Source organism: Hippocampus guttulatus, chromosome 14 (genome assembly GCF_054856545.1).
Source record: "Hippocampus guttulatus isolate MCC_2025c chromosome 14, RoL_Hgut_1.0, whole genome shotgun sequence".
NCBI lineage: Eukaryota > Metazoa > Chordata > Actinopteri > Syngnathiformes > Syngnathidae > Hippocampus > Hippocampus guttulatus.
Window position 1 is genome coordinate 17,678,981 of NC_141274.1, and position 24,162 is coordinate 17,703,142.

The 24,162-nt window shown below is 40.6% G+C and overlaps 1 protein-coding gene across 3 annotated transcripts; it reads right to left on the reverse strand.

Moving 5' to 3' along the window:
- Nucleotides 1–97: 97 nt before the first annotated feature.
- On the reverse strand, nt 98–22,411 carry c14h5orf22 (chromosome 14 C5orf22 homolog). Of its 3 annotated transcripts, XM_086129529.1 has the most exons (11): nt 22,308–22,411; nt 22,183–22,236; nt 18,821–18,966; nt 17,780–17,929; nt 17,531–17,661; nt 11,270–11,595; nt 9,755–9,817; nt 7,640–7,761; nt 6,692–6,758; nt 3,686–3,825; nt 446–810 (listed from the first exon to the last, which is right to left on the reverse strand). In XM_086129529.1, the coding sequence occupies exons 3-11, from the start codon at nt 18,919–18,921 to the stop codon at nt 654–656; spliced, it is 1,257 nt and encodes a 418-aa protein (XP_085985655.1). In that variant the 5' UTR covers nt 18,922–18,966; nt 22,183–22,236; nt 22,308–22,411; the 3' UTR covers nt 446–653. The 3 variants fall into 3 exon arrangements, with proteins under 3 accessions (XP_085985654.1, XP_085985655.1, XP_085985656.1); XM_086129528.1 differs by having other exon boundaries at nt 98–810; nt 22,183–22,399; XM_086129530.1 differs by lacking the exon at nt 22,183–22,236 and having other exon boundaries at nt 22,308–22,394.
- Nucleotides 22,412–24,162: the final 1,751 nt, after the last annotated feature.

The following is a 24,162-nucleotide window of genomic DNA, read 5'->3' on the forward strand; positions in this document are numbered from 1 at the left end:
TTTTTAATCATGTCTAATTGGGCCTAGGAAACAGCTTTACAACTCTTTTATAATCTCTTGAAGAATTTTTAATATGTCCACTGTAAATCCTTTGAGATGAGGAAAAGCACTGAGTTTTATTTTAGCCACGGAAGGGCCGTCTCAGATATTTGTGGGCATTGTCGCAAGCCTATTAGTCCAATGGACTCAAAAGGAAAGAAACAACAAACCGACACAGGACATACCGTTGAACATGCTAATCCAGAAGTACGATTTTGGAAAGGAACAACTGAAGGGTGGCTGGTGTGCTGTTGTCTCCCACGAGGATGAGGGAAGGAGCTTCTGGTGGTTCTTGGGGGCTGTACGTCCAATTCCCTGGCAGTATGCATGTGCGCTTTATGGGCACAGAATGGGTCGAGTTCCTGGTTCAAATATGGAGTATGACGCCATATTGAGATGAGACAAGTTTTCGCTTCAAACAATAAAAGTGCTCGGTTTTATTTTTGTTATCGATCTCAGAGCAGAGATTCACACGGTATTAAAACTTGTTTGCTGCAAGACAAAAACAAAAATATTAAAAATGTTTTTAAACATGCAAAAACCGAAACTGACATGCTGCGAGTGCTTGAGAAAACACCCTATTTAGATCACTTCAAGGGACTCCTGGATGCCTGTTATGTGGTCTGAGGTTGGTGGCCCTGAACTTCTGTGTTAGGATTTTCATAGTCCTTTTGTATGTCCAAAGGTCCATACAGCTTTTCAAGCACAGCCAACACTCTGCTTTGGACTGAATCCACTTGTTCTACAGGGCAGTATTCATCTAGACTGGATCTATGACACAGAGACAAATACAAAAGTCAGGGTAAGAATCACCACCAGTCCACAATCAGGAGAGTCATATCTCTTTGTATGTACAGTGTACTCCAGCTATTTGCGGAGGGAAAAGCGAAAATCAGTCAGTAGATCACAATCAGCCCCAGACAAGGTTTTTAATTGCAAAGTGATGCATCAAGATAGTGACATCCAACGTTCATCTAAATGAAGCCCCTCAAGTCACCCTCAAATTTCCCCAGTGTGGGACAAATAAAGGTTATCTTATCTTAGCATAGGCCCTAAGTAATAAGAAGCAGAACAAGATGGGACAAATAAACATATTTTATTGCTTTGGCTTGAGCACAAATACAGCAAATAAGTGAGATTTCCACAAATAAATAAGGATAGGTTAGGCCTCGAAATGCATTGGGATCTCTCTATCTCTGGAGCAGCAAGAAAGTGAGTTTTTCTGCAAATAATTGAGGATGGGTTTGGCCTGGGAATGCCTTGGAATGTCTCTCTCTCTCTCTCTCTCTCTCTCTGGAGCAGCAAATAAGTGAGTTTTTTCACAAATAATTGAGAATGCCTTGGGATCTCTCTCTCTCCCTCTCTCAAACTCTCTCTCTCTCTGGAGCAGCAAATAAGTGAGCTTTTTCACAAATAATTGAGAATGCCTTGGGATCTCTCTCTCTCTCTCTCACCCTCTCTCTCTCTCTCTGGAGCAGCTGGTGTCCTACAGTTTGTAACTGCTTTCAGGCTATTCCACACAGATGCAGAGTCGTTACAAAAAACGTTTTTTTTTTTTTTCAGCCTCTCTGCATAGCTTCTCTTTGCGATGTTAATTTCCTTTGTCAATTGGTTTTGGGCATGTTTGTACCGTGTGCTTCTACACTTCTTAAAGGTGGCCTCTTTCTCTTTTCTAAGTTGCCTGAGTTTCACAGTGAACCCATCCATCCACCCATCCATTTTCTACCGCTTATCCGGGGTCGGGTTGCGGGGGCAGTAGCTTTTGCAGGGAAGCCCAGACTTCCCTTTCCCAGCCACTTCTTCTAGCTCTTCCCGGGGGATCCTGAGGCGTTCTCAGGCCACCTGGGTGACATCGTCTCTCCAGCGTGTCCTGGGTCGTCTTCGGGGCCTCCTGCCGGTGGGACATGCCCGGAACACCTCACCAGGGAGGCGTTTAGGAGGCATCCTAATCAGATGCCCGAGCCACCTCATCTGGCTCCTCTCGATGTGGAGGAGAAGCGGCTCGACTCTGAGCCCCTCCCGGATGACAGAGCTTCTCACCTTATCTCTAAGGGAGAGCCCGGACACCCTGCGGAGAAAACTCATTTCGGCCGCTTGTATCCGGGATCTTGTTCTTTCGGTCATGACCCGTAGCTTGCATAGCTGGCTGTGAACCATGGATTGCTATTGTTGAAGGAGCGGAGGGACTTTGTTGGAACACACATTGTCACAGAAAGATGAATAATGCTACAGTCTCTGTGTATTCGTCCAGGTTGCCAGTCGAAGCATTCTTGGAGTGACAGTTTTGCTTCATTGGTCCAGCTCTTCACAGTGTTGGCAACCGGTTTTACACATGTATGTGCCTGTATGTATGGAATAAGTGTATTAAAAGGTGATCAGAAAAGCCCAGTGCTTTAAGCGTCGTGCAGCAATGGTCCAGAATGTTGTCTTCTCTGGCGAAACTATCAATGTGCTGCTTATATCTGGGAAGTTCATGGTTAAGTTGTGCTCTATTAAAATTGCCCAAAATAAAAAGGGGTGACTCTGGATGCTTTCGATCAAGTTTGTTTACTTGGTCAGCCAGCGTTTGTAGCGCTGTGCTCGCGTCAGCTTGCGGTGGGATGTAAACACCCGCGAGAATGAAGGAGGACAACTCACGTGGTGTGTAGAATGGCTTACAGCAGGGGTGTCAAACTCATTATGGTCGCGAGCCACATTGCAGTTACGGTTTTCCTTGGAGTGCTGTTATGAATTTTGGGAAACCTTATAAATGTTTAATCCCCTCCACATATTACATACACAGCACACAACAAGTTGATGAGTAATTAGTTTTAAAATCAGAAGTCAAGAAAGATGACTGTTAATGCAGATTACAGATGACAATTTGAAATTTTGGTTCAGACTTTAGCAAGCATCATGGACTTGACATGCTTGATTTGCCTTCGCGGGCCACATAAATGGATGTGGCGGGCCAGATTTGGCTCCCGGGCCTTGACTTTGACACCTGTGGCTTACAGTTTAGAAACAGCGACTCCAAGTCCGGGCTGCAGTGCGTGTTGAGTTTTGTGACATCAGTTCACCATTCTTCTTTGACATAGAAGCATATTCCACCACCTTTTGATCTTCCCCGATCGCTCCATGTCACGATCAGCTCAGAAGAGGCAGAAACTGGGTAGGTGCAGCACGGTGTCCGGGTGGCGGTCGCTGAGCCAGGTTCCAGTGAAGCAGAGCGTGGCAGAATGTGGAAAGGTTTTGTTGGTCCTTGTGAGAAGAAGGAGTTCCTCCATCTTGTTTGGCAGAGAACATGGATTGGCAAGATGGATCGATTGGAGCGGGTTCGAAAGCCACGCTGATGTAGTTTGACGAGCACGCCGACTCGTTTCCCCCTATTGTGCAGCTGCACCGCCAGCTATTAACCCCGAAAAACCTTGTGGGTTTAAGTGTGTTGGTAAAAAAAGGATGAGTGGAGAGTCCCTAGCGCTTGTCAGGACTTCTCTCAAGTCAGCGGCGCAAAGTTGCCAAAAATGAATTAAAATGACCAAAACAAAGACAATACTAGAGACTGCGTAACTGAGGAAGCCACTCATGCTGGCACTACCTTGGACATATTTTAGCGCGTGTGTGTTTGTGTGTGTGTGTGTGTGTGCGCGTGCATGTGTGTGTTCACCTGGACATTGTCACCAGAGAAGGTAAAGGCAAGTGTTTCAGAAACCGCTGTACAGCTGATATAAGTCTGTCAATCTCTTCATCAGAGCTAATATGATGGGGCAACTCGATTGTATCACAGGTTAAACCTGCTTGATGTACCTGGGGATGAGAAAAGATCAACTCATAATAAGGAAAACAAAGTACAAGTGAACAAAGTCAGATGTGAACAAGTTAGCAAAAATCAAGGAGAAAAAAAGGCTACACTTAAATGTACTGAAGCAGTCCATACTTCCATCCATTATCTTCACAGCCCCTGTCTTACAGGGTCAAAGGGAAGAGAAAAAATAATCCAGTTGTTTTAGTGGAAGAGGTAGGCTTTACTCAGGACTAATCAGTCAAGCCAGCCACATGGATCATGTTGTTTAAAAAACAAGACCCAGCCAGGACTTCTGATGGTCAAGTTGGGGAAAGCAGGAGTGGAACAACTACGTAGGACCTCACAAACACCCTGAAACGGTTGCCAGCCAATCGCAGGGCACACAGAGACGAACAACCATCCACGCTCACACTCGCACCTAGGGACAATTTAGAGTGTTTCATTAACCTGCCATGCAGGTTTTTGGAATGTAGGAGGAAACCGGACTACCTGGATAAACCCACGCAGGTAAGGGGAGAACATGCAAACGCTACACAGGAAGTTCCGGAGCCGGGATCGAACCTAAGATCTCTGCACTGTGAGGGCGACGCACTAACCACTCGACCACCGGGCCGCCACAACAAACAATAAAACAATAAATTAATAATGAAGAGAGTAGAAAGCACACAAACAGTGAAACTAAAAATCAAGTCTCATAAGCCAAACAATCAAAATGAGTTTAAACAACGAGTTTTAAAGATGGGAAGTGAGAGGGCTTGCCTAACGTTCAGCGGGAGGTCCTTCCAAAGAGAGGGACCAGCAATGGAAAAAGCGAGCCTCCGCTTAGTCCTCGGTACCTCTAATAGTGTCTGGTCCGAAGAGGTAAGATGGGGTGAGGCCATTTCAAGATTTGAAAACAAATAATAGAATCTTAAAAAGAATTCTAAAATGTATAGGGAGCCAGTGAAGGGATGCCAGAGTTAGAGTTATGTGGTCCCTCTTACAAGTACCAGTCAAGAGGCGAGCAGCAGCATTCTGGACCAACTGGAGACACTAAATGGAGGATTGTCTCACTCCAAAGTAAAGTGCATGACATGAATCCAGCCTTTCAGCAAGGTTTCTCCATTTACTATGGTATAGCAGTATACCTGCGCCATCGGAGTTTGAATTTTAAGTTCTAACACAAAATTTTTTTTGCATTGAAATTCCTAACATGGAATTTTTTCAGAATTGAATTTAACATGGGGAAAAAAGTCAACATCACAAAATATGCAGTGTAAATATATTAAATCCAAAAAATATATACAGGTACTGGAAAAAAAAATTCAACGCCTCAGAAAATTCAGTCTAAAAAATGAATTTAGAAAAAAAAAGACATTACCAAAATATTCAGAAACAACATCCAGGTACCCATGGAGGAGCAATCAATCCCTCTTTGGTTACCAGCCAAACATGGCCTGTTCCCGGAGAGCCTGTTCACCTGTGGGATTTTTCAGACTTTTTTGCCATCGGTCCCAGCTTTTTTGGTACGTGTTGCAGCCATAGGCAATGATTATTTGCGAAAAACAATATTTATTAGTTTGAAAATTAAATATCTTGTCTTTGTAGTGTATTAAAATGTAGGTTGAACATGGAGGTTGAACATGAACATGAATGTCCCAACTTCATTGGAATTGGGTTTGTACAAACGGGGATATTACCAATCCTCCAGAATAATGAACTGCCTATTTGATATCCTTTCACCAGGTACTCAAGGGGTGGTTGCATGCGATCCGGGGGAAATTCAGATAATGTGAATTTGACACCTGTAAACAACAATTTAGTCCCTTCCACCTCCTTGGAAGAGCGGATGAAAGGAGCAAAAGATGAATTCCAGCCTTTCAAGGTTCCGGACAGAATAGAATATATCCAGTTTTGCTAAGGAAGGGCTGCCAACACATAAAATACGAGAGCATCTTATTTCGGGCTACGTACCAATGGCTTGGAGAAGTGGCCGAGGTATTTTTCTTCCAAAACCGAGGAAGAATAGCTCCTGCTAAGTTAATGCTCGAGCCTACTTGTTTAGAATTTATTTTGGCATTTCCTTGAGCGTAGCACCAACTGAATGATCAGGTGTCAGTAAAATGTAGGAGACTGGACTGTCTCAGAAGTGTTTGTTATTTATTCCTTTGTTGTGGACTTTATTCACAAATGAGGAAATCACAAAATAAACTCTGTAGGGGGGCTATAGAATTCATTTTGTGATTTCCTCGCTTGATTTTCTGTTTTGATGAATTATTTTCCATTTTCGTAGTTTCATCGAAGGAATCGTTAATTTACGTTTTTCGGAGGCGGTCATGAACGGCTCTCGATTCGAACGGAAGAAGAGAAGGCACGAGGACAAAGACGTACCTGTGTTTGTCGAGACTGTGAAAACCATTAATAAAATGTGCATTTTAAAAAACAACACCACAGCTCTTTTTTCGGAGCTGCAACAAAAACGTATTTAATAAAGCAGCGACACAGTTCACTGAAACAACAGCAAGTTATAACATTGTAAGCATGTTATAACTTGCTAGGAGCCATCTACGGGTCGACATATTACCGTAATGACCATACACAAGACGCACCGGATTTTAAGGCGCGCTGTGAGCTTTTAAGAAAATTGAACTTTTTGGTGCGCCTTATAGTGCGGAAAATATGGTAATTAACACTCAAAATGTGATTTTTATGTTTTCTTTTCGCTACTATGTATAAAACTGAAAAATAAACTATGACTCACTCATTGATTGATTCATTCATTGTGGGCACAAAATGTCAATGAATTATTTAAAAAAAAGTCTTATATGATTTTGTAGCAATGTAAAATTATACTTCTGTACATTCTGCACAAACACGAATCATTCTTACCATTTCATAATCTGGGTGAGGATTTCTTGACTTCAAACTGGAAACCAGGCGGTCAAAACATGTCTTCCTGGAGAGAGGGAAAAAAAAAAGTAAATACGCACTCTGGAAATCTGTTTCAATTAAACTCAAGGCAAACACATTTTGTGACCCTTGTAAGTTTACTGCAATTTTTCCTTGACTGTCGTAAAAACAACTTGTGCTGTCCTCCCTTACAAGTATCATTTTTAATTTTTTTCTTGATTGTACGGCTGTAACAACAAATCTATATGTCGATAAAAATCGACATTTAAAAGTGCTGTCAACGAATTTCATTTTTGATTTGTTGTGTCGCGTGATTATTCTCTCACTCACGCGCTGCGTCATTCGCGCTCAACATCACCCATCACAGAGTGCACGGAAGTGGAGTGTGCAATGCTCACTCATCTAGAGAAACGGAGTTAAGTCACGACAGAATTCTACATTATTCTGCTTTGAAGTGAGGCAACATCATGTTAGTCTCCTGGTGCTGGTCTGTGTATTATCGTTTGACAAGCCTGAAAAGTTCAAACTTAAGTTGGCGTTAGCTTGTAAATAATATGGGAGAATAGTAGAGGTGCAGTTTGCCTGTCTTAACAAAAATACACTGAGTAAAGTTGTACACGGTATTTTAGTATATATCAAAAATATTTGACCTATGGTGATTTGTGCCACACGTCACCCTGGAATATGTAATTTGTGGACGATACTCAACACAGATACTGTATAAAAGGATTGGAACATCCCTAAGAAGTCACACCTGGTGAGACATTGAGTGTTGCACCCCTAAACTAAAAAACGAATTGTGTTAACTGACATTTGAAATGACACTAAATCTGTGGGCAAAAATGTCACAACCTTGAAAACTCAAGCAAGAGATAACATTTGCTCAATGTTGGAAAAACAAAGCAACCCTAAAAACTGTCTCCTCACCCAAGTTTGCCGACCCAATGTGAAACAACTTCTTCTCCATCATCTTCGAGTAGATCTGCGAATGCTGCTTCTAAGTCTTCTAACTGACGTATACGACAATCAACGCACTCGTCAAGCTGCTCCTAGACACGCAGATAAAAACAAAATCACGTGAACGAGTTTAACTATGAGAACATCAACATCTTAAATACATTTAATCTCCCTTCTTACTGTCTGTATGACTTGTGCAAGAACAAAATAACAGTGGATACAGGGTGGAGGGAGTTAAAATATATCCATACCCATTTACGCGTAGAGAATCAAAACTCTGTACCCCAGAACCTCAATGACCTGAGGGCTGCGCTTCAAGAAGAAGGGGATGCCATGCCTCAGCAGGCAATAAGTCGACTTGTGAACAGCATGAGACGTCGTCGTCAAGCTGTAATTGATGCTCAAGGGCACGTGGCGAGTTATTGAGACGTTGACATTTTTTGTTGTGGTGTACCCACCATTGTTGTTAACTTTTGTTTCAATGAATTTTTTGAGATAAAGAAATCACCAGTGCATCCTTCGACAAAAATGTCCTACTTTAATGATGTATCACTGCAGCATGACCATTTTACATTTTCCATATACCATATTTTCACGACTATAAGGCGCCATTAAAAGTCTTAAATTTTCTCCAAAATGGACAGGAGGCCTTATAATGTGGAGCGTCTAGTGTATGAGCTGAGTTCCAAAGCATGACTGACAGCACTTCTGGCCGACACGCTGTTTATATAGTATGCAAATATCGGGGGCAGTGTTTTCCTTGTATGTTACAATAAAAGTCTGAATTGGCGGAAAGGGAGCTCGAGTGTGATCGTGGAGCAACTAACCGTCGTTCGCTCTCAGAGATCCGCTTCCGCCGCTATTGAAGACAATTTTCCTGTGTGCCGAGTCATTTCTTTAACTTTGTCCGAGAAAATCTCTGACAGAAATCACTGAAATGCCACCTTCAAATACATTTTGAGTACTGCATTTCCACAATAACAATTCCTCTGAAACAATGTAATGTAATGCAATATTGACCTAGATGTCAAAAAGGCTCGAGGAAGAAGAGAGAAAGACAAAGCACATTGAAAATGTCATCAGCATGATAATGGATGGCAATACAAGTGACATAGAGCAGTTGGCAGATGATGATGAGGATGAGGATGAGGAATGGACTCCTCAGGACATGCATGAAAGTTCAGACAGCACTGATGAGGAAGACAATCAAGAGGAAAGTGTTTCCCCGACAAGCACAGATGTTGAGGTTCCAACAACAACACAAGACACAATCAGAAAGGAGTCAGTAAAGGGTAATGCAAAAAGCAGAGAATACAGATGGAATAAAATCACAATATCAAGGTCCATCTGTCAATTTTGTTGCATGTGTTGATGAAGGGGCGGAGGACAAGTGTGACTGGACACCATATCTGTATTTCAAACAGTTTGTAACTGATGAAATGTTACAGGAAACTGCAGAACAAACAAACCTGTACAGTGTGCAAAAAAAGGGAAGTCGGTAAACACAAGTGCCAAAGAGATGGAGCAGGTTCTAGGCATGTACATGCATATGGGGTTAGTACAGAAAGGATGGCACTGACCATTTTCCTACATGGGAAACCCGACAGAGATGCAAGCACTGCACGGGCAATCACTTTTCACATGTCTACTGTGGAAAGTGAAGGGTGCATCTTTGCCAGAACAAAAACAAAGTGTTTTTCCGCCTACCACAAAGTGAAATAAAAAGGCACTAAAATGTGTCATATGAAAAAGAAAAAGAGGAAAAGCTTCAAAACATGTTCTATAATTTCAAAATGTTATGGACAGAACTCTGTTTTTTATTCTGATATTAACACTGTTGTGACCAAAAAGTTGCCAAAAGCGCCCACTATATCAAATGTGATACAAAAAATATCTCATAAACAACAAGATATAGCAAAAAATGTTTTTGTGTGTTCAAATGTGTTTAAAAAGCTGAAATTTGAGAAATTATTTTAAATGTCATAAAAAGGCCCAGTGTGCATTTCGATTTTATAGATTTCACTTGCTGCTGTGTGATGGAATGTAACCCCCGTGATGTCAGGGAATGACTGTATAGATAAATACCTTGTTAGCATTAGGAACAGGTCCTTTGAAGCTGTAGAGTTCCTGAAGGATGGCATATTCCGCCTTGAAAAAGAGACGATAAATCAGTGAACTATAATACTCAGGAAATAGAAATAACTTTGACATCATCAAATGGTACAATTATGATGCACAATAACACAAGTTAGAACAGTAATTTGCAAGTACAGTGATCCTCGCTACTTCCTGATTCACTTATTGCGAATTCAGTGCATCACGGATTTTTCCAAAGTACTGTATTCAGAAAAAAAAGGCTGAATAACTCGGAGGTTTTGTACATGCACAGTAAAAATTTCACAGTTTACCACCAGCGAGTCCCAGGGACTCGCTGATCAGAAAAGTTCGAGTTCCATTATGCATTTCGAGAGTCCCAAATTTCGAATTCTGAAATGGTCTACTTATTCAATTCATATCATATGATAATAACACAAACAACAACATATACACACAATTATAAAGAAATGCTGCAAAAATTTAAATCATTCAGTAGCAGGGCGAAGGATTTCGGAAATTCACGGTAACCGTTTTTTCGGTTCCGTCGGATTACCCAATGGGAAACCACGGTAACTCATTTTGGGTTCCGTAAACATTCATCATGGGAACCCATTTTTCTATTTTGACTGATATTCATAATCAAGAATTCTGAAACTCAAAAGTATAATGTTTCAAGGGTAAATGTTTGAAAACGATGCATTAACAATGAACATTACATCAGCAGCTCTGTACTCCAGGTTTATTCAAGAAAATAAATGGATCAAAATATGTTGTACTCATATGGCATCATGAATACAACATACCACAAAATCATAGTATTTTTTCCAATCCCATACTGGAAAGATTAATTTACTGGTAATCATTAATACAGGTAAGTATTGATGAGGCTTGACATCCTCTTCCCAAGACGACGTATGTGTAATCTTCTATCAATTTGACGAAAGAATCTAACACACGTCATCATTAGTTCTACCAACAGTTAACATTAGCATTACTACACCTTGTGACGAATGTTTTATTCATAAAGTTACCATGCTGCCTCTGCCCGACCCCTGCCTCCTGTCACAGACTATGACCCTCCCCTCATTATCCAACATCTGAATATTGCGTATTGCACAATGCACTACCTCACTTTACCACAATAGCCACAAGTGCCATTGTTTATGCTGTTGTATTGTCTATATCGTCTATATTGTTTATACTGTTCCGATTGCATATTATGTCTTTTATACAGTGTAGCTGCGATCTTCTCATTTGCCACTCCTACATTTTGTATTGTTGAAATATGTCTTTTATCATAAACCAAACAAAAATGCTATGTCATCCTGAAATGGCACACTATTTGTTCATCTTAAATACCTGATTTAAAATGCCAATTAAAAGAAGCCCAATCAATTATTTGGATGTGTAAGAAAAACAATCACAACCAAGGTTACACCATTACAAATCTGCTTCCAACAACACAACCACAAATACAAAATGGAAATTAGAAGCCATAGGTACCTCAGTATACAACTCCTTGAATGGATTCTTACAGGAAAAGAAATCTAAATCAATATCCAGGATGTATGGCTCTGTGTGACTCAGAAAAGTTGATATCCTTTTAACCACGTAACTTGTGGTTCCTTCTTCATCTTCACCATTGTAATTCCTTTTTATACTGCAGCTCGGTTGTTCTTGTCCGGCATCTTTATTAACCGACCTGACTTCGGCAAGTTGTGGCGCATCAGCTCTTAAAAGGGGTTGAGAGCAACTGGCCTCTCCAACTTGTGAACATTCTCTCCTGGGTTTCTTCGCAAGCCATGTCTCAGAGTCCTCCATTTTCATTTCTGTAATATTTATTTGAGGGGAGGGAGGGGAGCAGGGGGGGAGAAAATCATTTTGGCTATGCATGTATATGCATGTTCAATATGTACACAACCAATCAAATCTGTACAGGTGATCTCCTACGATAGCACGAAAAAAATGCGTCAAAACTTTTGACTGGTGGTGAATGTGTACAGATATACAGTGCCGTGAAAAAGTATTTGCCCACTTCCTGTTTTCAAATTTAGCTTGTTACTTGTTTGCATACGCAACCATCTACTGGCTTACATTGAGTGTTACGCGTCAGTGGGGAGTTCCCTGAAACTCTGAAGGAGATAGACAGCCATGAGAATAACGCTGATGTAATAGTGCGGGCGAGTAAGATGAAGTCTATGCCGTTCCTTCGAGCTAGTAATATTAAGACCCGCCAATAAAATGGATGAGCTAGTTGCACTGATGAGAAATACAGAGGAGTGCAATATACCTTTATCATATTGTGAGAGATATTTGCGAGTGTGAATGGTTGTGTGTCTATGTGTGTACTACTAGTGGTTGGCAACCAGTTCAGGGTGAACACCACCTACTGCCGGAAGACAGCTGGGATAGGCTCCAGCACATCCGTGACCCTCGTGAGGATAAACTGCTCAGATAATGGGATGGATGGAAAAATATTTCTAAACGAGGGATTTTTTAAAATAAACTTCGGCGGCACAGTGGGACGATTGGTTAGCAATTCGGCTTCACAGTGCAGAGGTGCAGGGTTTGATTCCGGCTCCAGCCTTCCTGTACGGCAATCCTGTGCAGAGTTTGCATGTTCTTCCCTTGCCTACGTAGGTTTTCACCAGGTACTCCGGTTCCTCACACATTCCAAAAACATGCATAGCAGCAAAATTGTCCCGAAATGTGATTGCGAGCAGGAATGGTTGTTTGTCTATGTGTGCCCTGCGATTGGCTGGCAACCAGTTCACGCTGTACCCCACATCGACTGCCCGAAAACAGCTGTGAGAGGCTCCAGCACTCCAGCGACCCTTGTGGGGATAAGTGAATGAGAAAGTGGATGGATGGATGGGTGGACAAATACACAAAAATTAAAGTTTAAACGTTCTTTATTTATTTATTTTAGAGCCTATATTATTTAGGAAAAAAAACTCAATTTATTAAAAGCTAAAAATTCACATCTTAACAAGGGGTGCTGATAATGTTGAAGTGCAGTATACAATGTTTTACAACAGTACCTGACAGTATTTATAATTCCACATGTACCTGTGGGTGAATTAGATAAGTACAGTCTCCATGACCAAAGTGCTATAAACACTACAAAAAGAGAAGAGTACTAATTAAGTTCGATGGCCGTAAATGTGGCAAAGTACAGTTCCAGACTGATATATGTTTATCGTGTTCAAACCATTCCCTCTGGGAAGGATTTAACCTGACACACACAAAAATGCACGTTGCTGTCAAATTGATGTGAGTGGATCAATTTGTACTGGCCTGGTCGGTAAATGTCTGCAGCTGCATGGTGGCCCAAAACATTACCACAGAGTCCCCGCCACTTCAGCCCTCTATCTTTGTGTTTGTGCAACTTTAACAACGACGACACATTGAGTTGGAGTGCTTTTTCGCTGCATTTTTTTATGCTATCATTTTTGCCGGCTAAATATCACAGTATGGTACTGTACAGGTATGCACTGCAACAATACTATAAAATGGGTACCGTAATTTCCGCACTATTGGGCGCACCAAGAAGTCTTCAATTTTCTTAAAAGCTCACCGAGCGCCTTAAAATCCAGTGTGTCTTTTGTATGGTCATTACGGTAAGACGTCGACTCCAAGATGGCTCCTTCCTGGAGATATGCTTCCAATGTTATAACTTGCTGTTGGTTCAGTGAACTGTGTCGCTGCTTTATTAAATAAGTATGTGTTGCAGCTCCGAAAAAATGAGAGCTGTGGTGTTCATTTTTTAAAACAGTCTCAACAAATACAGGTACGTCTTTGTCTATCTCCGTGCTTTCTTCCGTTCGACTCGAGAGGCGTTCAAGACCGCCACCGAAAAATGTATACGAACGATTACTTCAATGAAACTACAAAAATTTAAAATAATACATCAAAACTGAAAAGCAAGCGAGGATATCACAAAATAAATTCTCCCCCCTCCCCCGACAGAATTTATATTGTGATTTCATAATTTGTGAATACACAATAAAGGAATAAATAACTACGACTGACATCTTGTCGTGTTATTTTGACTTCAAGATGGCGCCGCGAGAGTGGCTGCCTTTCCAGCAGCTACTATTTATTTTGTTCTTCGACTTCTTCCTCTCATAACTTTGCTGCTATGAAGTGGGAAATTATCCATTGTGAAAGAAAACAACAAGGTTTTCTTATTTTATCTTATCTGATTGGACTCTTGGAGCTATGATAAAGGAAATGCCAATGGGTTTTTCGGAGGCGGTCATGAACGCCTCTCAAGTTGACCGGAGGAAAAGAAGGGAAGGAGACAGACAAAGACACACCTGAGTTTGTTGAAAAAATGAGAGCTGTGGTTGTGGTTTTATAATTTTTTTAAACGCAGACTTTATTAATGGCTTTCACAGTCTCAGCAAGTCCAGGTACTGTACGTCTTTGTCCGTCTCCGTGCTTTCTTCCGTTCCACTCGAGAGGCGTTCAAGGCCGCCTATGAAAAACCTAAATTAATTCTTACTTCAATGAAACCACGAAGAAAATCAAGCGAGAAAATCACCAAATAAATTCTGTAGGGGGGGATATAGAATTTATTTTGTGATTTCCTCGCTTGATTTTCTGTTTTGATGCATTATTTTCAATTTTCGTAGTTTCATTTAAGACAGTTAATTAATTAGTTAATTTACATTTTTCAGAGGCAGTCATGAACGCCTCTCACGTTGAACGGCTCTCGAGCTGATTGGAAGGAGCGTACCACCATCTAGTGGACGCATTGTAGATTGCGCCTTTTAGTCCGAGGCGTCTAATATATGAAAAAAATGACAAAATAGCCATTCATTGAAGGTGCGCCTCATAATCCAGTGCGTCTTTTCGTGCGGAAAATACTGTATATACACACATATATATATATATACATATACACACACATATACAGGTGTATATATATAATAGAGCTGTCAAACGATCAAAATATTTAATCGAATTAAAAATGCAAATGTCATAATTAATTCACAATTTTTTTTTATCGTGATTACTCACATTTTTTATCATTTCTGACTTTCCTTTTGTATTTTTTTTGTCCTATTTCTTCCCGTTTTAATGCTTTCATCAACATGGAATCATGGATCCGTTTTCTATGTGCAAAATGCAAATATTTATTAAAACAACAATTTTGATTTTCAATTTTACATGAACATTTTTCACTTGGAGCAGTTATTCGCACATAATCTCTCACACAATATTACTGTCTGTCAACAACAGTGAAAAAAATATTTTGCCACACAACAGCTCTTCTTAGGGAATCAAAACAGAGCAATATAAAATGATAAAGTACACATCCAAGGTAAACTAGTACTCAGCCTATAGTGGATTTTCTTATTTAAGCCACGGTTGCATACTTTGTTTTTCTCAAGTTTGCTTTGAACACAGCAGTCAGGCTATGTTGATTCTGTTGGTCCTTCTTGCGCGAAAGTCTCTCTATGGTTTTGTGCAGATATAATTTCGGCGGACTACACATGTTTCGAGGCACAACACAACACTGGAGACGTTTTATTTTCAGTGTTCGCAACGACAGCACCGCTGAACTCTCGACATGACTCAGCGCACCGTCACTGTCAGACGAACACAGAGAAGCTCCACCCGCTTTATTTATATGGACACGGAACACTGTAACCTTCCACACAAAATAGTTCCAAACAAGTAACAGTCGCGTCAGTGGCATACATCGAACTCAACAGAATGCCTGCTCTTTATTCACCAGAGGCTCATCAACCTAGTCTCTTATTTCTCTCCCAAAACAATGTCTTCTCCCGCTTGGTGTACCTTAGCCTTCTCCGCTACGTACAATCTCTGTACACAGCTTGTAATGGGGGCTCTCGCTGGCAATCCATAGTGGAGTCGTTAGATGCAATGCGAATGATTTCAGCTTGAGTCGAGCTGTGGACAATGTTGACAGGCGTGCATGCAGTCGCCATACATTTAGCTATGGCTTCAGCAAATTTGTTCTGCGTCGTGTTATCCATTTTCTTCACTTTGAAATGATCCACAGCTGTCTGTCTTAGTCGAGGGGGCGGAGTACTCATGTCAGCTGTGTGCTTGGCCATTAAGTGGTATTTCAGACTCGACGTGCTATGATGATAGCTCAGTTTACGACTGCAAAACATACAGTTAACTTTGGTCTTGTCAGTGGAACAATCTGGCATTTTTTTAAAAAGTAAACTTTCCATTCATAAACTCTTTAAGTATCAGTTTTCGGTGTCTCGCGCTGCCGTGGCTGGCAAAACAGACATGGGCGTCATCCGAAATGATGTCTACACAAAACCATAGAGAGACTTCCGCGCAAGAAGGACCAACAGAATCAACATAGCCTGACTGCTGTGTTCAAAGCAAACTTGAGAAAAACGAAGTATGCAACCATGGTTTAAATCCACTATAGGCTGAGTACTAGTTTACCTTAGATGTGAAATATTTTTTTCACTGTTGTTGATGGACAGTAATATTGTGTGAGATTGTGTGAATAACTGCTCCAAGTGAAAAATGTTCATGAAAATTGAAATATTAAATATTTGCATTTTCCACATAGAAAACTGATTCATGATTCCATGTTGATGAGAGCATTAAAATGGGGAAAAATAGGACAAAAAAATATAAAAGGAAATTCAGAAACGATAAAAAAATGTGTGTGTAATCACGATTAATTTTTTAGTTCATTTATGACAGTTGCATTTTTAATTAGATTAGATTAAATATTTTAATCGTTTGACAGCTCTAATATATCTATCCATTTCCGAACCGCTTGATCCTCACTAGGGTGGCGGGTGGTGCTGGAGCCTATCCCAGCTGTCTTCGGGCAGTAGGCGGGGGACACCCTGAATTGGTTGCCAGCCAATCGCAGGGCACACAGAGACAAACAACCATCCACGCTCACATTCAGACCTAGAGACAATTTTAGAGAGTTCAATCAGCCTGCCACGCATGTTTTTGGAATGTGGGAGGAAACCGGAGTACCCAGAGAAAACCCACGCAGGCCCGGGGAGAACATGCAAACTCCACACAGGGAGGCCAGAGCTGGAATTGAACCCGGTACCTCTGCACTGTGAAGTCTACGTGCTAACCACTGGACTACCGGGCCACCTGCTCTTTAAAAAATAAATATATATATATATATATACAGCTCTAATATGTATGTGTGTGTGTGTGTACACACACACACACACACACACACACACACACACACAATTCCCAAAAAGTTAGGGATATTTGGCTTTCATTTGAAATATATGGAAAATGTAAAAAGTTCACGCTGCAGTGATACATCATTAAAGTAGGACATTTTTGTCGAAGTATGCACTGGTTAATTCCTTATCTCAAAAAATTCATTGATAACAAAAGTTAACAATAATGGTGGGTACACCACAAAAAAAAATGTCAACGTCTCAATAACTCGCCATGTGCCCTATACAGCTTGACGACGACGTGCTGTCTGGTAAGGCATTATAATTGGAGGCTGTCGGAAAAAGGACAGGTGCTACTTTGAGTGCACAGACTGAGACATGCTTTGGGATCAACCAAGGCGATCTCATCTATCACTGGATAAAACCGTGATTGGAAGGTTCTACTCTATTTAAAAAAGTGGGCCAATGAAAATACTCACGTACGAATAAAAAACTAAGTCACATTGAAACTACCCAAACAAGTACAATATTTCCAAAATGTTACTTTAGTAAATATAATGCAGCAAATATGGCACATTACTACCCATCTCTGCTGAATACATACCTTTAAATGTCTGCTGACGATTAACAGGATTGACTTTGATCACATTTAATATGAGAGGTTTGGGGTTTTCAAGCTGTTCCTCTGGGACGTACAAGCCATCACTGAGGAAGTAATGATCTTTACTTGTGACCCTGCCGAGATGGGGAAAGTGAGAATTTGAAAGACAAATTGACTTTGATGCCAATTCAACAAAACAACAAATTAGTTGCAGTAAAATCAATTTTGAATGAACTATCAAGTAAATTATACCTGATGGTGGTGGTGGATGAATCTTTGCCGACGGTCATCTTGTGTTCCCCTTCCATGATTTGCTGCGACCAGTAGGGATGTAGCCATGCCACACAAGAGACGTGGCCAGCGTAAACCATGGGCATGATCCAGTTCTCTATACTCAACTCGCTGTAAAAAATGTATGTTGTCTGGCATTAATGAGATTCAGTACATCAGTAATGCATGTCAGCATTAAACATGACACTGCAGTCAGTGTACCTCACTATCTTAAAAAAAGGGGGGACAGTAGGGGGGGGGCCCTCATGCCATCCAACATTTTGCTGGGCTAATTGCGAGTGTGGATTCATTATGACGCAAACAAGATCCTGCCACCTGTGAAGTGCGTGCACACACACACGTATACACGTACACAAACACAAAGTGATTCTCTCCAATTACAGTAACAATCTTAAGAAAATAAGCATAGACATGTTACTGTCCGCACAATCATCGTCTCTGCAATTTTTGACGCCTCATCAGTGACGTGGAGGAATTGACGTGTTACTATTTCACAAACAATTTCAAGTTACGGTTTGACAAAAAAAAAACCCACACACATTCTGACAAGGATTAACATCGTCATCATTGGAGCACATGATGACATTGATGATTTGATGTAAAAAAATTAATTTGCAATGTGGGATTTTTTTCTCCACTGGATGAATGCACTTGAATTTGTTAGATTCTCCCCTTTTTATTTTGGTCCTCTATTACTTCAAAAATATGTATGAATTTAAAGCTTAAGAACACATCTTAACTAGAGCTGCCAGAACTTTTAGGACCCCTAAAGTTAATGCTTTGGACAGCCACCTTTTGTAAACAAACAGCTCCTTCCAAAAAGTTTTTTTTTTCCATGTTATTTTAAGAATACAGGTATTTAATCCCAGATACATGTAATTTTAAAAATGTTTCCCATGTTAGGGTACAGAAGGAAATGAAAATATCTTGGACTGAATGAGTCTTCTCCTATATAGTTTCATAAGGTGTTCGAATCCAGAAATAATTCTTGACACAACATACCTGAATAACTTATCCTTTTCAAAAACTGCATCAGCACACAAGTTGACAGGAATCAGAAGATCTGGATGGGAGTCTAAATGAACCATCTTAATGTTCTTCATGGGGAGATGTCTTGATGCAATGGCACGATATATATGGCTCACCACCTAGTGAAGACAAGCACGTCTACAGCTTACATTTGAAAACAAAATTGATGTTCTGGAGCAGATGACATATTCTGTATACAGTGAAACTCCTCTAGAACGAAACCTACATGGGCGAAAATACCGCCTAATGTGAAAAAATCTTCATGCATAAACACCATTCCCATTCTCCTGCCCCCCATACGACGAAAAACCCTGTTGCGTTATACGAAATCATTTTCTCTGCTCCTGCCTCGCGAAGACATTCACTACAACAAAGTCTAATCCAACAGCGACCTCTACTGCTTTGTTCGGAAACGGCAACAGCAACCACCACACTGGTTTACATAGTGAACGATGTTTATTTCGGTCACAGCTGCGAGTTTCCTGAACGCAACATACTCATAGCTGCTCTGCCATTGGCTTACCGAGCATCATCCTGTCCTCCAATTGGCCAAGAGGGACCTCACTGTCTATGTGTGTAGATACTGTAGCTAGATCCGTGGAATATAGAGTGGAATGCATCCGATTAGCCGCTCAGAATAAATTGCTTGTGGCTCGACGGACAGTCAAATAAACGAACGTTTCCTGGAATGCTTTACTTGTTATCATGCTAAAAACCTTATGCTAACTGGAGCGCTAATTAGAGAGAAGGCGAGTTCCATCGCGCTAACTATGGCCATCGAGGACTACGGAGCGCCCCGTGGCTGGCTTAAAAGTTCATTGCATGGCATCAGCTGAGCAACGCTGTCTTGGGTGGCGATCGAGGGAAGGTCGAGTTAGAGACAGTGAGATAGTGGAAAGAAAAGCCACCGGGTCCAGGAAGTATTTCTTATCGTTAGATTCAGATGCAGCATGAACGTTGCATTGCTAAAATGGCTACAAAACGGACCTTCTGATGTCAAGCAGCTAAGACAAGAAGCGCTCTGGTGCTGGAAGAGAGGGTAAAAGTGATCAAAATGAAAGATGGAGGAAGCAAAATAAAAGACATTATCCAAGAAATTGATGTAAGTGAAAGTGAATGCTAATCGTAAATTTCGCAATTTCTTTCTTTCTACACTGACTATATGAAGTGTCAAATAAGTGTGTGCTCATACTTATGCACTATTGGAATAAAAATAACGAGTACCCATACGTTTGTGTGTGCGCGTGTGTGTGGGTGTGTGTGTGTGTCTGTTTGCATCTGAGATCAAATTTGCTCCAGTGAAAAACGCCCTGTTCTGAAAAATTTCTTGCTGCAAACATGATTTCATTGTAGAGGAGTTTCACTGTACCTTCAAAAAGATATGGGTAAAAAAAAAAACGATGGCAGAAGTGGAAAAAATATTCAATGAATGACGCGTATTGTTTGTAAGAGTCATTTTCAGTATGTAGTCTTGGTTTTAGTTTTTTTTTAAATGTTTTGTGGGTTTTTTTATTTTGATGGTACATCACGGACATTTTTCCTTTTTATTTTATTTCATTTTCTATGGCATGGCTCACTGGTAGAGTGGTCGTTTTCCAACCCTGAGGTTGGTTGTTCGATCCCTGGCCAGTGAGACCACCCTAGGCAGAAAAGCGCTACAGATAGTGACAGTCCATTTACCGTTCTTATTTTTGTCTTGGTATTTCTTCTCAATAGTTTGTGAGCTTCCTTATTTTCTATGTTAAACAAATGGTAAAATACAGAGTTTTAAAAAGGATGCTGGTTGTGGAGAGCTACAGAATAAGATTAGTGATCATGACTGGCAGTCATGGCAGCCAATCGGAGATAGTGCGTTTGCACACAAAGCAGAACCTGCAACGTGCACACGTCAACCACTCCACTAAATTTGGATTCTTTTCTGTTGAAATTTTAACTTTAATATTAGCGTTCAAATGATGATGACTTTTGTTATATTGCATGTTGAAATTACTGAATGAATTAATTAGAAATAACCAAAACTGGAGAAAAATCCCTTGTGTGTTCCACATACTTTGCCAATAAAGATGATTCTGATGAAATTATTGTTACAGTATATGTTGGGTAGTGGTTATTTTTACGTGACCGGCAACTCTCCTGTTTGCGTTATTTTGCCGTGAATGGTTCTGATTGATCAATCGCCGCAGCAAAGAACTCTTGGCCTGAAGTGAATTAGCTATTTTACAGTGATTACAGTAGGTTGGCCGTGAATCGGTTATTTTAGTGTGCTCCATCTGTCCAATAAAGTCCAGACATCGCCAGTCAATTTGGTGGCCGACGGTGGTTGAGTTGGCCGCTTAAACATCTGTAAACAATTCCCGTCCCACACCTACAGTATGTGGGATCCGTCTCCTCGGGCAGGCCATAGGAGTCCGTGCCCGCCCACGAAGATGCCAAATGAGGCTTGGAGTTCTAAAAGTAAACTTTTTTTTTTTCAATCACAGTAGTCATTTTTGTGTTGTGAAACACTAATGTTGAGTTTCTTATCATTGAGACATTAAAATACAAAGAAACATGGATGTCATTTTTGTTTGCTTGCATCAACAAATGGACCATTAGACTACCGTATTTTCCACACTAAAAGGTGCACTGGATTATGAGGCGCACCTTCAATGAATGGGCTATTTTTTCCTTTTTTTTTCATATATTGGGCGCACTGGATTATAAGGCCCAATCTACAATGCATCCACTAGATGGAGCGACGCTCCTTCCGTTCGACTCGAGAGGCATTCATGACCACCTCCGAAAAACATAAATTAACGTTTACTTCAATGAAACTATGAAAATTAAAAATAATGCATCAAAACAGAAAATCAAGCGAAGAAGTCACAAAATAAATTATCTAGCCCCCCCCCCCCCTGGCATTTTCTTGAGCCGATGATCCAAGAGAACAATCTGATGTCAGTAAAATGTAGGAGACTGGACTGTCTCACAAGTGTTTGTTATTTATTCCTTTGTTGTGTATTCACAAACGAGGAAATCACAAAATTAATTCTTATTAACTTCAAATTTGGATATCTCTGAACGAGCTTGATCAAATTTGACAAATGAGATATACTTTTTTTTCTGTTGGTATTTGACGAAACCATTTAAATGTGAATTCATCCTTGGTCTTGAGAATATGTTGTCTCTTTCTGTAATCTTTCCAATCAAAGAATTCCTAAAATAGGATGAAGACTATGAAGGTTAACCTTTTTGTGGACCATGTTCATGGGCAGATTCAAGTCTTAAGAAAACTTAATCTGGTCATCACTCGCCGGGACGTCTCGAAAAGTACAGAAGCTAGAGCACAGACTTACATCGTGGTGGTCTTCCACGATCCATACCGGCAGGTGTTTATAGACCCGCGCTGGCTGAACAAAACTCATTTTAAAACGCGCACAATAGCTCTGAACCATGCAAAAGAAAATAAAAAATTGGTTACCTGTATATACTCTTATCAAAAGACTTAAACCATTATTAGTGCGGATTACAAATTAGTACTACTATGACTACGACTACTTCGACTGAGTCGTCTTCTTCTTCTTCTTCTTCTTCTTCTTCTTCTTTGTCGTCGTCTCCTTCTTCTTCTTCGGCCGGTGGAGGCATCCCACGTTTATAGTTAGCGCCCCTATTGTGATGGAGTTTGTATCAGAGTTCTTCAGTGTGAGAGAGTAAAACCAATAGCAAACAGTCTCCTTCACCAAATAAAACAGAACCCCCATAAAAAGATTCTCTATTATTTTCGTTTGCCTTACCAAACCAAAACAACCTTAATTCCTCAACACGCATTCAACACAACTATCCCGAAGACAAACAACCATTCGTACTCACAATCACACCTAGGGATAACCTCGTGTCAAATGCAAGGCCCGGGTGCCAAATCTCGCCCGTCACATCATTTAACCTTAGTACTGTTTCCCACAAATGCCAATCAAACACGTCAAACATGATGCTTCCTAATATCTGTACTAAAACGTCAAACTCTCATATGCAACAAATAAGTGAGATATTGTAAGCATTTTCTTGTTGCCAACCCCCTCATTACAGTAACTAAAGTTGAAGAAAAAAAATATTCTTGACTTCGTTACATGGTTTCACAGTCATACAGGCCCTCCAATGGAAATGGTAACTGTTAGGGTTGTATGGTTGCCTTTTTGCAGCTGAGCCAGTAGAGGGCAATGTAACTATACTCTGCATTGTTCGTGGTGAATGACGTTGTCTGCCATATAAAAGGGGCACGCTGTTTTTTTTAATCTCTCTGCCTGTTGAAATAAATATGCCGGTGTCTGGCTGAAGAGAACACCTATCATGTCATTCTTAGAATGGTAGACAAAAGGATGTCAGTCAACAAGCGCTGTGAAGTAACCCTGCTAACAGTAACTACAATATAGCCCGTGACAAAAATGAGTTTGACACCCCTAATCTAGAGTGTTTAATTAACCTATCGAGCATCTTTTTGGGATGTGGTAGGAAAAGAAAGTACCCGGGGGGAACCCAAGCAGGCACAAGGAGAACATACAATCTCCACGTAGGAAAACTAGCCCAGAATTTAACCATGATCTCCGTACTGCGAGGCGGACGTGCTAACCAGTCGACATATACAGATAGATGGATAGATAGATAGATAGATAGATAGATAGATAGATAGATAGATAGATAGATAGATAGATAGATAGATAGATAGATATTCAGACCACCAGGGCAGGCCAAGTACCGCTAATATGGCTGCAATCTTGATGCTTGAGCCATCATGTCAAAATAAATAAACACATTTTGAAATAAGTAACATTTAATAAATAACAGACAAATATATATTTCCCATTGAATTGTAAAATATGTATTATGCAATGTGTTTTATTATTCTTTCATATCGAATGAAGGATTTATTATAATTAAATTTTAAACGTTTTTTTAAATTATACAATCTTGGAAAATGAATACAGTACTGTTGTTATGTTTTAAATTATATGAAAATAATCATTATGAAATTCATAATTCATTCATTCATTTTCCAAACCGCTTTTATCCTCACTAGGGTCGCGAGAGCCTATCCCAGCTGTCTTCGGGCAGTAGGCGGGGGACACCCTGAACCGGTTGCCAGCCAATCGCAGGGCACACAGAGACAAACAACCATCCGCGCTCACACTCACACCTAGGGACAATTTTGAGTGTTCAGCCTGCCATGAAATATTTAATAAAATAAAATTATAATCATTACAAAGTGCGGCCGGGTGGCCGAGTGGTTAGCACGTCGACCTTACAGTGCAGAGGTTGTGGGTTCAATCCTTTGCTGGATG